The sequence below is a fragment of the Athene cunicularia genome, assembly GCF_003259725.1.
Source record: "Athene cunicularia isolate RWA chromosome 3 unlocalized genomic scaffold, athCun1 chr3_part1, whole genome shotgun sequence".
Lineage (NCBI taxonomy): Eukaryota > Metazoa > Chordata > Aves > Strigiformes > Strigidae > Athene > Athene cunicularia.
This window is the reverse complement of record NW_020799097.1, coordinates 28,859,984-28,873,324: the sequence shown is the minus strand read 5'-3', so window position 1 is coordinate 28,873,324 and position 13,341 is coordinate 28,859,984. Positions and strand designations below refer to the sequence as shown.

Here is a 13,341-nt window from a genome sequence, read left to right as displayed (position 1 = left end):
AGCAGCATATTTTAATATAAGATTGACTGCTGTGGCACAGTTCCTCCATATATAAGTCTCACCACGGAAAAATTTGTCAAGCAAAGACTGACTTCCAAATGATGCATGAAGCAAAAATGTCTATGTACAAAATCAATTATTATTTCTGACTGATTTTTAAATATGTAGACATCAGTATATGGATTACATCTTTCAATTACCAATGGAGAACATTGTCTCTTTTATACTGAAAAAAATTACAAGCCTCTAAAAACTCATATGAAAATTATTAGGCATTATTTTGCCTTTTGTACCTGATAGTGTTTTTAAGTTTTGATGATACAAATTACATCACCTAATCTGTTTAGCAAGTTTTATTACTATGTATCTTCCAGGATAATTACTGCTCTTAAAACTATTTTTATTTTTGTCAGCTTTTAGGTATAGATGCCAGGAACTTCACATTTCTGACATTATTTAATATATTACTACAAACACTGCCTAGCCTTAATATCATAACAGCTATTATGATGCTTAGGATGGGAGTGATTTGTTAACATAGTGTGTTTGCATGAGCATATGTAGGTTGAGTAACAGCTCATCAAAAGCCTAGTCTGATCATTCAAGCATTTCATAAAGCCACTTTAATTGATATTCCAGAGATTAAAACTTACTTTTAGACTGAGAATTTGTGAGGTTAAATCCATACACCTTGAGAAGTATTAACTGTAATCTAGTGTGAGAAATTAACAAAAAGGCCACCTGTATTGTTACTACCCATTCAAGAGTCATCCTCGAGTCATTATGCCGGGAACAGGTGAGAGATGTGGATCCTGTATAATGGTGCATCTGTCCACTGGACACAGTCCACCAGGAACCTCTTGAATCCTATTCTGACAGAGGTGGTGTGACAAACAGATGAATTACAGAATCTTGAAGCATGCTGACTGTATATCAGTCTCATAACTAAGGCCCATCTGTGATGATAGGCAATACAAGGTGCAACTGGATGGCAGATGGATTCATGAGTAGATGTTATGCAGAAGAAGCAGTGTGGAAAGATAGCATAAGGTTGCCTAGAAATGCACTATGAGGACATCTTGAAGGTATATTTGACCAAAAGCAAGTTACGATACAACTATGACACTGAGACCCCCAAAATGAAGAACGATGTTGGCCTCTTAGAAGAGTAACAGCATAGCTTCAGCAAGAAAACTGTGAAAAGTAAGAGGGGCAGCACTTATATTTCGGTCATTTAGTACCGCTGTTAACTAAGTATTAAAAAGGGCTTATCACACGTGGGTCTAAATGTATCCTGCACACCCAAATAGCTTGCCTTATTCCAGTGAACCCAGAAATACAGAAAACTAACAATCACACAATAATGAATTAGTTAATAACATAATTATATCTCAATTCTGTAATGTCATTATAGTGGGAAAAATTTGAAACAGTTTCAAATTACATAAACAGCATAGAAAAGTATAATCATTTATGAGTTGGCTGAAGGAAGTTTTAAGTAGCCCGATTTCTTAGGGGTATATGAACAATCAGCACTGGGAGCAGTGGTAAGACAGAATGATGATGTATATAGCTCTAAAGTGTACATTATATCTTCACTGTAATTCTGTGAAAGTGCTCCATTTCAGTATAAGATAGGACAATTTGAATTATGAAGCATCTCAGTATGATTATCCTAAAAACAAATTTCAGCAATTAATGCACACATTCCACTTAAAATGTACATTTTTCTGACACACAAAGCAGTTAATTAAAAATCCTCCACTAAGGCTTTCATCTGTATGGTGAAGAAATAAATGTTTATTCTGACTCCTCTAAAAGTATTTTCCATTTGAATTTTTAGACAATGTAAAATTTACACTTACATTTATTTGAAAATGAACACTAACAAGATCACATTTATTTTGCATTACAACTATGGGCTTGATTGTTAATGAAAATAAGGCACACAGAAAACAAAATGGCACTGATTTGCTATTAACTAAGTTTTATTCTATCCCTATGTTATTTTTAGTCTTTGGAAAGGGAAGAATTGGAAGTATTATGTAAAGAATTTATGAACTATACAGAATAACTGTAGACAATTGGTGCCATAATAATGCAGTCCTCTCAAAATATCTTTCAGAAGACATTTCCTCTTATATTTTTCAGATATTTCCATTAGTGATCCATCTTTCAGAAGTAATGAATCATCATGGATGTCATTTTCACCCTTTTATATCCGGCATAAGACCCATATCAAACTACAGTTTCAGCCTCTATCTCCAGACGGTATTCTGTTTTATACTGCACAGCATTTGGGTGCTCAGTCAGGTAAGGATATTCCAACTTGCTGGTATCATATACCCAGGTACTTTTTTGAAAGGCAGTACATTGAAGTGTTTCATGCATTCAGTTTCTGTAACCCATTGTCCATGGTGTCTGGGTTTTGAACTGTGAGTAATCAAGTTCATAAGCAAGTATTTAATGAACTGGTCCAGGAAACTATTTACCCCTGAGAAGTAACTGCAGCCAGGTCTTCAACAGACATTTACTGATACTGATTCCACCGTTTCAGTGTAGCTACACTAAGACTCACAGTCTGGGGGTTTGGTCCAGTGTTTTAAAATGACCAAAAATAATACAAAAACTGATCAAATAAGCTAAGTGAAAGTGAACAGACTATGAGAGAGCTCATGAGGTTCATCAGCAGTTTAACTTTTTATTATATAATGATGAAAAGCTTGCTGGTGCATAATGCAAAACATACAAGTTCTGCGTTTGCCAGATACGCAGAGTGAAAAACAAATCTAAAATAAGTATCTCTACTATTTATGAAAGTATTTTAAACTTTACTGAGTTAACATTCCTAACACTTCATGGCAAGAAAACATATTTGCCAACCAGTATAAACACATCTTAAAATTTAGTCCTTAAGGTGTAAATTTTTTGTAATTATTAACATAGTTCATCTTTGTATTCCATTTATGTGGTGTCTTTCACATATTTAAACAGAAGCATTACATATCTTTCATAACATGATCTTAGAGCAAATTTTCCACTTGTATTGAGTAGTACATTATGCAAAAAAGGGCCTTTGTATGACCAAAAAAAAAAAAAAAGCACTTAATTATTTATCTTGTCTTTTATATTCCTTTGCTCAAAGCCTAGAGCTTTGAGACATTTCAATAAACATATTCAGCCACACATGCATATAAACACACGTATGCCAAATTTACCACTTTCTTATTCTTTACACAAATGTTTTAACAAGCTGCTGTTTGGTAAGATTGATAATACATCATACACTTCTGGCACCTCCTATTTGTCTTGCTCTAATTACAACCACATACTGAGAAGAAGCTTCAAAGAAAAATATATGGAACATCTGTAATACAAATACATTTACTTGCAAAGAACTCTGTCATTTACAATGAACCTTTTATAATTCTATCACTTACAGGCCAAATTCTGGGATTCTCAGTGAATAGTTCTCTCCTGTATAAACAAAAGCATTACATGGGCCATGAAAAATAAAGGATCTCTCTCAAAAGAATAGTCAGAGGTCATGGAAGCATCTCACATATAAAGAAACTAAATATTTCTTTGGAAGCATCAAAAAGAGTGCTAAGTCTGTTTAACTTGGGCCAGGAGTGGTTTAGCATGAGCATGCCCTCGTTCTACTGCCATTCATGAATGTTAAGTTTGCACAGGAAGGAACATTTTCTTTAAATCACTTTCTAGAATCATATCATTTCAAAATAAAAAACATCTTCTATAATCTAATTTCTTTACACATTTCCTATTTCCATTTTCACTGTCCTGAAGTTTTGAAAGATTTAGGAAAAGCTAATCGTCTGGCTCTTTATATTTGCCTTCATATAATCCTGTCAAATCCAGACAGAATTAGACTGATGAAAGACTCAGAAGTATTCTTAGCAGCCAGCAGATGTGAAAGAGCTTTCTGTTGGGGATTAGTTTAGAAAGCACTTTATATAAAGCCTTTCATTCTACACAGTTATGTAAGATTTAATAAACTGACTGCTGAAATCATGGGGTTTTCCTTCTAAAATTCCTTTTTAATAGGAAATAATTAGAACTTTTTTCTTCCCTCACTAGGCAATGATGGTTTTTTTTAAAAGAAATGAGCTCTAACTATGTAGCAAATTTAGCAATGATACTGAGCAGCAGTTACACACTGGCTTGGCTTGTCACCTATGTAAATACTACACTGGGACTTCCTCTTCAGGGGCATGCCCCTACTAAATAATCCTCCCACCATTTAAAAAAAAATAATCTTTAGCAGGTGAAGAAATAAATATGCGACTTCTGTTGAAATATTTCCTTCTTGCTTTGTTCTTTTCAAAGAACATTACATGCATTTCTAGAAAGGGTGGGTAGGTGGCTAGTCTCCTTACTCTAAAATTGATATACTTGTTCCAGCATCCACTCCTCTAACAATGTGATTCCTTCAGTACACACATTTAAACACCCAGCAAAATGGAATAAAATGGAAAACATGCTATGAATCTGTTAGCAGAATTTCCTAAAATTCTGCCAGTCACTGGTTTTCTTGCTTTGTCAGCAGTTTCTGAACACATATCATGACTTTAAAGTCTGGTAGTATTGACTTCTGCATGCCCTAAGAAAATAATTTCCTAAGTTTGGCAAAGTTTGTGTGGCTAGCTATACTAATAATGAGCTGGAAATAAACCCCAAGTGAGTTATGTATGTATATTTTAGTTTGGAAACTTGCAGATAGAATGACAAGGGGACTTTCCCTCCCCCTCTCTTTGATTACTTGTTTTATGCCAGTGAGGTAAAAATGTAGGAGATGCAGACAGTTGTATGCACCGCTTCTGAGCGAGGTCTCTGCAAATAATACAGCATTCTTGCGGAGTTCAGCAGTCTGTTGGTACAAGGCCAGCACACCACATCTTCTCAAGTGTAGCGTATCCTATTTCTAGCAATGAAAGTGTAAGACCCTCATTGAATAAACAGCCTTTAATTCAAACAGGATTTGCTGGATGCCTATCAACTGCTTGAAAAATGTATAATTCAGTCCATTTACACAGCGACCACTCTATATACTTGAAGGCCTTGGCACTCTGAGTAAAAGGCAGTAAGGAGCGTTACTTTTTTGTTGAGTCACAGCATTACTGAAGCTTTACATTTGTTCATGAAGGTGGAATATGCTGCAGACTGTCTGCACTATTCCAGAGTTCAGGCCAGGGTGATGGAAAGGTTTGCTCCCTGATGAGATGAGAAAGAACAGTTATGCTGGGTGACTAAGAAGGAAGTCAGGTTAATAAACAGAATGGGATGACTCACGCTAAATTTAATACTCAACATTTGCAACACCAGTGTTCTGGCTCTCTTTAACTGGATTATGTTACCTACCTGGTCTGTAAAAACTCAAAACTTAAACTTCTGATATTTAAGCTGTTTCAGTTTAAAAACCTAAAGCATGAAACAAGAGATAGCCAGTACGGGCGTGTGATGTCTGCATGGTTTTCTAAGACATTGTTTATGGCAAAAACTGAATCATGGAAATGGACTAAAATCTTTTGGAAATATTCAGAATTTCTAGAATACCCACAAGGGAAGAGTATTGTTTTCCTCATCAGAAATAAACTGATTATCCACTCACTTTCAGAACAAAAACTTAAGTCTTCTCTCTTGGCAGCCATGTTTCCTTAGCCCACAGGGACATCATTTCTGCCTTGTTCATAATTTTGTGATCATTTCTATGGTCTAAATTAGCAGCATAGGAAGCAGGAACTGCCAGCTATCTGTGTAACAGAACAGACATCCCCACTGTCCTGAAATCTGTTTCACACAAAGTGTTGTTCCTACCCATTTGCCATTGGCAAGCAAACCAAAACTGGGGCTGGCAAACTGAGGTTGCTCAAGGAAGGTGGCTCCTTCTAGCTGCTGAAATATGCCAGGGTGACAGTGGTGACTAAAGGAAGCAGGAAAAGAAGATTTTTCACCAAGGAGTGCAGCATTTTTGAAAGGTGAGGCTGAGAGGTGTAACTTAAAACGAGGTAGTTGCCCACCCCTTCTAGATGCATGAGCATCACTGTCTGCAGGGTTGTTCTGGACCCCAGCTATGCTCTTCTGCTCTGGGATGGTGCTCCAAGTGGAAGGGGGAATCTACCTATTGCCACAGTGACTTTTTACACAGTTTGAGAAATTTACAAGCTTGCCTTGATACCTGTTGTCAGTCTTGGATTAGCTGTGAGATGTGGCTCCATACATGGAGTAGAGACATTTTGTCATAATCCATGAAAACATATCCATATAGGTAGCTCCTGTAAGTGAAACATCAAGTTCCAACAGCTGCAACAAGCTACTACAGCCTGTCAGCTGATACCTAACTGTGTGCACACACTCAGGCCATGGCAAAGCGAGTCACAGTTAACAAACCCCTAAAGGCAAGGAAGGCAACAACAGAGATTAAGCCGAGAACAAAATTCAACCATGCTGATGTATTACAGAGTAGCAAATAGCGGCAGAGACTGCAGAAGGGTGGGAATAAGGCTCATCTTTCTGTCCTTCTTTACCTTGTTCTACCTCTTTGAGCCCTCCCTCTTCTGCTTTGCTTTCTCTCCTTGGCCCTGGGCCTTATTCTGGCTCCTGGAAATGCTGAGGAGATCAGCTGTGAAGGACAGCTACTGGTCAGTTAGGTTCCCTCTCACGTGGAGACCACAGTGCATCACCTTCCTTGGCCACAGGGTACAGCTATTCAGCTGGAGGCCGACCCAGCTATTTCAACCCCTACTAGACAAGAAATGTTCTGCTCCTAGAAGAATACATAAAGGGTCACAGCATAAGAGGACATGATTTGGGTCCATGGAAAATCATACCGGATAGCAGGGTGAAAGGAAAACCGTGAAGAACAGCATGATAAGAAAAGGAAGAATGAAAGCAATGAACAATGTGAACTGAGTTCAGCAAAGCAGTAAAGAGCAGTGAGCAAAGATACATCTGGAACTATGACAGTTATAGGATGCATCATACCAACAAGAGGCAATAATACTGTTAGGGACACGGATACTTTATTATGGTGGTTTAAAGAGGTCAACTCAGAATGAAGATAAGCACATACTGAAACCAGACTATGGTAAGAGGTTTCATAACTGGGAATGAGTCCCATGAATGTTATTGCTTGCTTATGAGAATATAAATTTCAATGATCAGTAAAGGTTTCTGAAAAAGAAGGTGAAAGGAGGGGGTGGAGAAATGCTACCCAATACCACAACAATGGAAACTGACTTTTTGGCCTTGAGCTAGAGGATGGAAAGGTGAGGTAAAAGCAACAGAAGGCATAGGGTGAGGCCAGCAAATATTCATCCAGAGACACTGTCTGAGGACTCCAAAATGGCTGAAGGAACCAAGACTCCAGATGTTCTGTAACCAGGAAACAACTGCCTAGAGCTCTTGAGACACCTACCCTGCAGAAGCTGCTGAAGCACTGAGCTCATCAAAGCCTCTGTCCCCAGCATATAGAGGCTTCTTCTTAGTAACACAGGATGAGAAAAAGGACAAGCACCAGATGTCTTATAAGTCTTCGTAAAGGAATCTAGACCTCCAGTAGCCCAGGAACAAATCAGTGAATTTTAAGCAAACAGGAAGCCTTTAGAGAGACTTGCATCTCTGTCTCTCTGGGGACATGACAACAGCATCAAAAAGGTTAACATCTGACTAGAAGACTGCATCCACTGCTTCCAAAGTTACTTAAAAGAATGTTTTGGAAGCTCCTTTGGCCTTAAAAACTAGTGGGAAATCCTTCTTAGTGCTAATCTGCAGTAAAGTGTAGGAATAAATTCAGGTACTCTTTAACAGGTAATAAAGGCTTTATATTATATGCGTATACATGGAGCACAAGGGTAGACTTTGAGTCACTGTGGGGAAGAGAGCCTGAAAGAGAAATGTTAAAAATACCATCCAGGATGCCCTCCCTGGTCTGTCAGCCTAAGATCCCCTGACATTGTATTCAGTCTTCCTAGGAAATGTATCACCATTAGGCAGAAAAGGGAGTAACTCTGTGACAGCTGGGTAAATTTAACACTATTACATTTGTTATGCATGGTAATGCTTCTGCCGTGAATAGGACATCTCACAATAGGGTGCAGCATTCCTGGCACGTGTTTCCAACATCACAAAGTTTTGACACATTACGATGTAGATGACTTTCCTGTGGAAACATAAAAACATGGTGACCTGAAACGACTTAAGCATGATCCCCTCTCAAGATGGGGATATACAGACACATCTGCATGTCTAGATTAAGGCTGAACATGAAAGGGATTTGTCACCATTTGGGAGAATTTAAAACTTGACTGTGTGACTGTAACCAACTTGCTTACAGGCTTACATACTTATGCACAACAGTAGCAAGCTGAAAACTTCTGTGATGCCTTCAGAATCCATTCTAAAAAGTCATATAAGCAGATACCATCATGGATAATCTAGATCTCACAGTAGTAGTCAGATGTACTTACAGGAGAGTCTTCATTAACTCCCAGTTTTAGGAACTGACTACTCAGGACGTAAGTTAACTTGGCTTCTGGGAATGCTGACATCTGATATGGAAGCAGGTGAGATGCTCATAATGAGAATCTGAAAATTAAAGTGATGGAGAAAAATGGATACCTGTTCTGGAGTGCTGGCTTCTACCATGGAATAGAGTCAGTCCACCCTGAGGTGGAGCAGCTCTGACCTTTGGTCATTTGGTGAAAACCCTGAACTAGGGTTTGCAAGTAAAATTGCTATTTTAACCCCAGAACAGTTCCTTCCTTAAGGCAACACCTGCTACAAAATCCGCATACTCTTGAGAATACAAGGAAACAATCTTTCAGCACTTGGGCTATAAAAAACCCCTCTATTACAGAAATAGGGAAGATGACATGGGCAGGAAGGTGCATCAGCACAGAATTGAATGTTGTAACCACTGAAGATTTTGTTCAACACCCAGGGTCTTGACATGATGTAGTTTCAAGCCACAGCTAAGCTGCAACAGTATATTTCTAAAGAAGATTCTACCTTATTGATACAGATTGCCTTACAGTTCCTTGCACACCACCCAACAAATTAGGCAAAGAGTTGTGTGCACAACTGAGTGCCTACCTCAGGAGTCTCTTTGTGACACTACTGATGGGGATAAATAGTCCATATTAGATGAGATGCTAATCTGAAAAGCTGGAAGCAAAGTTGTGTGTACTATGTGTAGTCCTATTTTCTAGAAAGTAGGAACTAGGTATAAACTCTAGTCCTGGAAAAAATGAAGATGTCACTTCCTTCATACTTAACAAAAGCAAACTTCCTCAGAAAGGCCTTTGGCCCCAGTTAGGGTCATATGAGACAGGTCTGAGTAATGTTCAGACTGAAACAGTGGAAACAACCTTGCTTCGTGGTCTCCCATGCTGATACTGCCAAGAGGAGAAATTCAGGGTAAGAATGCTGTTTAAAACTGTAATGCAATTCTATGATGGCACAGGCCTGCACATGTTTCAGCTGTGCAGCTCATCCCTCAGAGACAGGGCAGACTGAGGTTCTTGAAAAGAACTAGCAGAAAATTAAGTTACTCCAGCTTGAAGAGAGGCCTCAAATTTGTGCTAGAACATAATCCAGAGTACTCAGCCATAACGTCTCTTCACACTGTAGACAGCAGATAAAGCAACACAGATTGCTCTTGTAATAAAACTAAGTAAGATTCCAAAACTGACTGCAAGCACATTAGCAACAGATATCACTAAGGTTGAGTCAGAAGCACTATGACTAACTGCTGAAAGTTTGTCCACTTCTTTCTAGACATCTCTGGAGCACTGTTCTCTAATACCATCTCAGATCATTGTCAAATGTGCAAAGCTACCAAAAAACTTCCCTGCAGGCCAGGAAGTCTTGGAGAACATCCAGTTTCTCCAGCTCTTGATTACAAGAGAGGTGAGCAAGCAACCCTGGTCAGTTGTTTTCCTTCTTCCTAGACAGCAAAGAATGAGTCCTTGTGTCCTCATGCAAGTCTGCATGTCGGTATGAGACATGGCTGCCAAGGAGGTAGTCAGAAACTTTTTCTCCCTTCTTACCCTAGGATTGAGGTCCTGATAAAAGAAATAGACAAGCAGATTATGTACACTGCTCAAACATGTGAGATGAGTGCATTCACACTACGCACTGAAAAATTAAGCAAGCTTAAAGCTGCATCACTGAGCAAGAGAAACCACAAGTGAAGAGAATTATACAAGTTACTCAAAAAGAACACTAAAGGCAGGGAAGTAAAACAATCATCACAACTGGAACTAGCACTGCCACTGCTAGCCTGGAGTTGAAAGAAGAGTTGCCTTCTTGTTCTTCCCATGGGTGTCTGGGGCAGGGAAGGTGAGGCATGAAGCATGTGTTCTACAGCCACTAACACAACTGAAACATCACCCTGCCTGAAGGGGAAACTGAACAGTTGCTGAAAAGAGAGGTACAATTCTAGTAACTTTCACAAGCCTCCTGTAAATTAAGGCATTCTTTTTTAACTTCACTGCAGGCAATGCAATTCAAGAATTAGAAATACTCAAAAATTAACCCCCCAAGAAAGCAAACTTCATCATTCTACTTACAGGTCAGCCCTGAAGAATGCTGAATCTTTAAGGATTTACTTTCCAAATTTGAAGTATGCCTTATTGAAATACTTAAAAGTATTCAAAAGCTATTTCTTTAAAGTATACCTCAAAGTATTTCTACATTAAACTTTAGTTTTAGTGGCAACTATTAAGAAAGGAAGCTTACATTCAAATTAAACATACTTATCAATTTCATTGATAAATTTAGTTTAAAAAATGCAAAACCCTTATGCTTACTTTTTCCCAAAGCAATATAAAAGAAGTTAAACTGCACAGGTAAATGTCAAAAAGTTTGAAAACGTGACTTTTTGCAGACCCTTCTGCTGTCCTGCCTCCCTGTCACCTTCCCATTAGACTCCCTCTGCCCTTCCAGTCCTTTCTTCCAGCTCCCATTTCCTAACCTTTCCCAGCTCTTCTTCATGTTTGTAAGTACAGTTCAAAGTACAGTACTCTTTCTCCTTTTATACTGCCTGTAAGGTCAGAAACACTGATAGTACAAGACAAGGTAACTCCCTCCTAATACATCCTGTCATGGAGGTCTCCAGAACATTTCAATAAAAAGCTTATCTGTTCCTACAACTGTCAAGATTATTAAACCCAAAACATCCCCATTGCAAAAAGCAGCTTCAGGCAAAGCAGAGTGTGTTTGGTACAGACAAAACTTCAGTGCATTAAACTGACAAATCCATCAAGACTTTTATGTAGCATATGGAAATTGAGAGTATTCTGGCATTTGTAATTTGGCCAAAATTGGATTCTTTTTCATGGGAACATCAACTCACATTCCCTGGATGTCAAAGTGATCCTCTTTCTCCCTACCCCAGAGTTATCTAGTCTCTGCACCAAAGCAGAGCTTTTCAGAAGGTTGGGCTGACTTCAAAGTAAACACAAGCTCAGTTTCCAGTAATGGAGGGAAAAAAAAAAAAAAAAAAAAAAAAAAAAAAAAAAAAAAGGCAGCAAGCCATGAGCAGCTCATCAGGGATCATTTCACTTTGTGTGATTTATACATGATGGTACAAGGCCACTGAAAGTTATTCAACTGGGGAAACACAGGCATGAAAGCACCATGATTATGAATACGCTGTTCTTCAGCATGCTGCCTCTAAAAAGTAAAACAGTTCTCTATGTTTTTTTACAGGTGACTTTCTATGTATATCATTAGTACATGGATTTATACAGTTACGCTACAATCTCGGAGACAAGACAGTCATCCTACAGACCTTTCAGAAGGTCCATGCAAATGGAAACACATGGTATTCACTCAAAGCAGGAAGAGTTGGTAATGAAGGCTACCTGGACCTGGATGGTATCAGCATTACTGAAAAAGCTAGTCCTGGAATGAACGCGCTAGACACACAAACAGATTTTTTTGTTGGAGGGGTGTCCTCCTTAAACCTTGTTAATCCAATGGCAGTAGAAAACGAACCCACGGGTTTCACTGGTTGTATACGAGAAATTGCTATAAACGACAGGGAACTGAAGCTTACCGTGACTGACCCCAAAGGTGGAGCCAACATTGGTGACTGTGATGGAACAGTTTGTGGGTACACAGTGTGCAAAAATAATGGAACATGTCAAGTGGAAAACTCAGGTTTTTCTTGTTCTTGCCCACAAGAGTGGATGGGGAACACATGTGAAGAATCTCTTCACTGTTCACAAAACAAGTGTGGATCTCAAGCTCTCTGTATTCCTCAGCCTGATTCTTTTTCATATATCTGTGTATGTGCACTAGGGTGGTCAGGTAAGTACTGCGACAGCAAAATCAAATTTTTTATAGCAAAGTTCATTGGTAACTCCTACATCAAATACACGGATCCTTATTATGGAAAAAGAGACCTCCAGTATAGCCGCATTTCTTTAAATTTCACTACCAATCAAACTGAAGGCTTAATGGTATGGATGGGAAAAGCTGAAGATGAAGATAATGATTTCCTTGCCATTGGTCTTGCCAATGGAACATTAAAAGTTGTGGTGAATCTTGGAGAAAGAATCTGTGTTCCTCTAATTCACAGCAAACACTCCACCTGCTGTGATGAAAAATGGCATTTTGTTACTGTAGTTCAAAACCAAACTTGTATTAAGGTATATCTTGATGAGGAGCTGATTCTATTTGAAGATATTGATCCACACAGAAAATACACTGCTTTAAACTATGGTGGCATTTGCTATTTTGGTGGGTTTGAAATCGGCAGGAGAGTCAATATAGTCACTACAGGGCTTTTTCAGAAGGAATTCATTGGTAAAATTAAAGATGTTGTGCTCTTTCAAGATTCTAAGAAGATTCAGCTAATGGAAGGAGAAGGGTATAATGTTTTCAATGGGAAGTAATTGAAAAATTGCTTAAGACTCTTTAGAAGTGATATAAATTTCCTTTTCCTCTTGTTTCTTGACTTAGCTAGCATTGTAAGGGACTGACAGAAGAAAGCCCTTAGTAAAACTGTCTTTTTTTTAAATAAGGTTGAGTATTAATATAAAATGTGATCAGATGTTTTACTCATAAAATTACTTATACATACTCTTTAGTATTTACTTCAAAATAATGGAAAAGTCTACCAGTTTTTTCTCTACTGTGCTGGAAATAGGTTTAGAGACAAATAGGTAGTAATTAGCTCATAAAGCCAACTGTCACTCCAGTATTATTTGTTACTTTATAAGGACAACTTACCTGTTTCTCCCAAACTTACATTTTATTAGAATGCAGTTTCTCTTATCATTTTGTAATACTAAGGTCAAGCATAAAAAATTAAAC

The 13,341-nt window shown here is 38.3% G+C and overlaps 1 protein-coding gene across 2 annotated transcripts in view; it reads left to right on the top strand.

Moving 5' to 3' along the window:
• EYS (eyes shut homolog) overlaps window positions 1–13,335 on the top strand; it is a 1,023,641-nt gene extending 1,010,306 nt beyond the window's left edge. For both annotated transcript variants that reach the window (XM_026844748.1, XM_026844747.1), the window contains 2 exons: window positions 2,152–2,313; window positions 11,731–13,335. In XM_026844748.1, coding sequence (XP_026700549.1) covers window positions 2,152–2,313; window positions 11,731–12,920 — 1,352 coding nt within the window. In that variant the 3' untranslated portion in view covers window positions 12,921–13,335. The remainder of the gene's footprint in view (window positions 1–2,151; window positions 2,314–11,730) is intronic.
• Window positions 13,336–13,341: the final 6 nt, after the last annotated feature.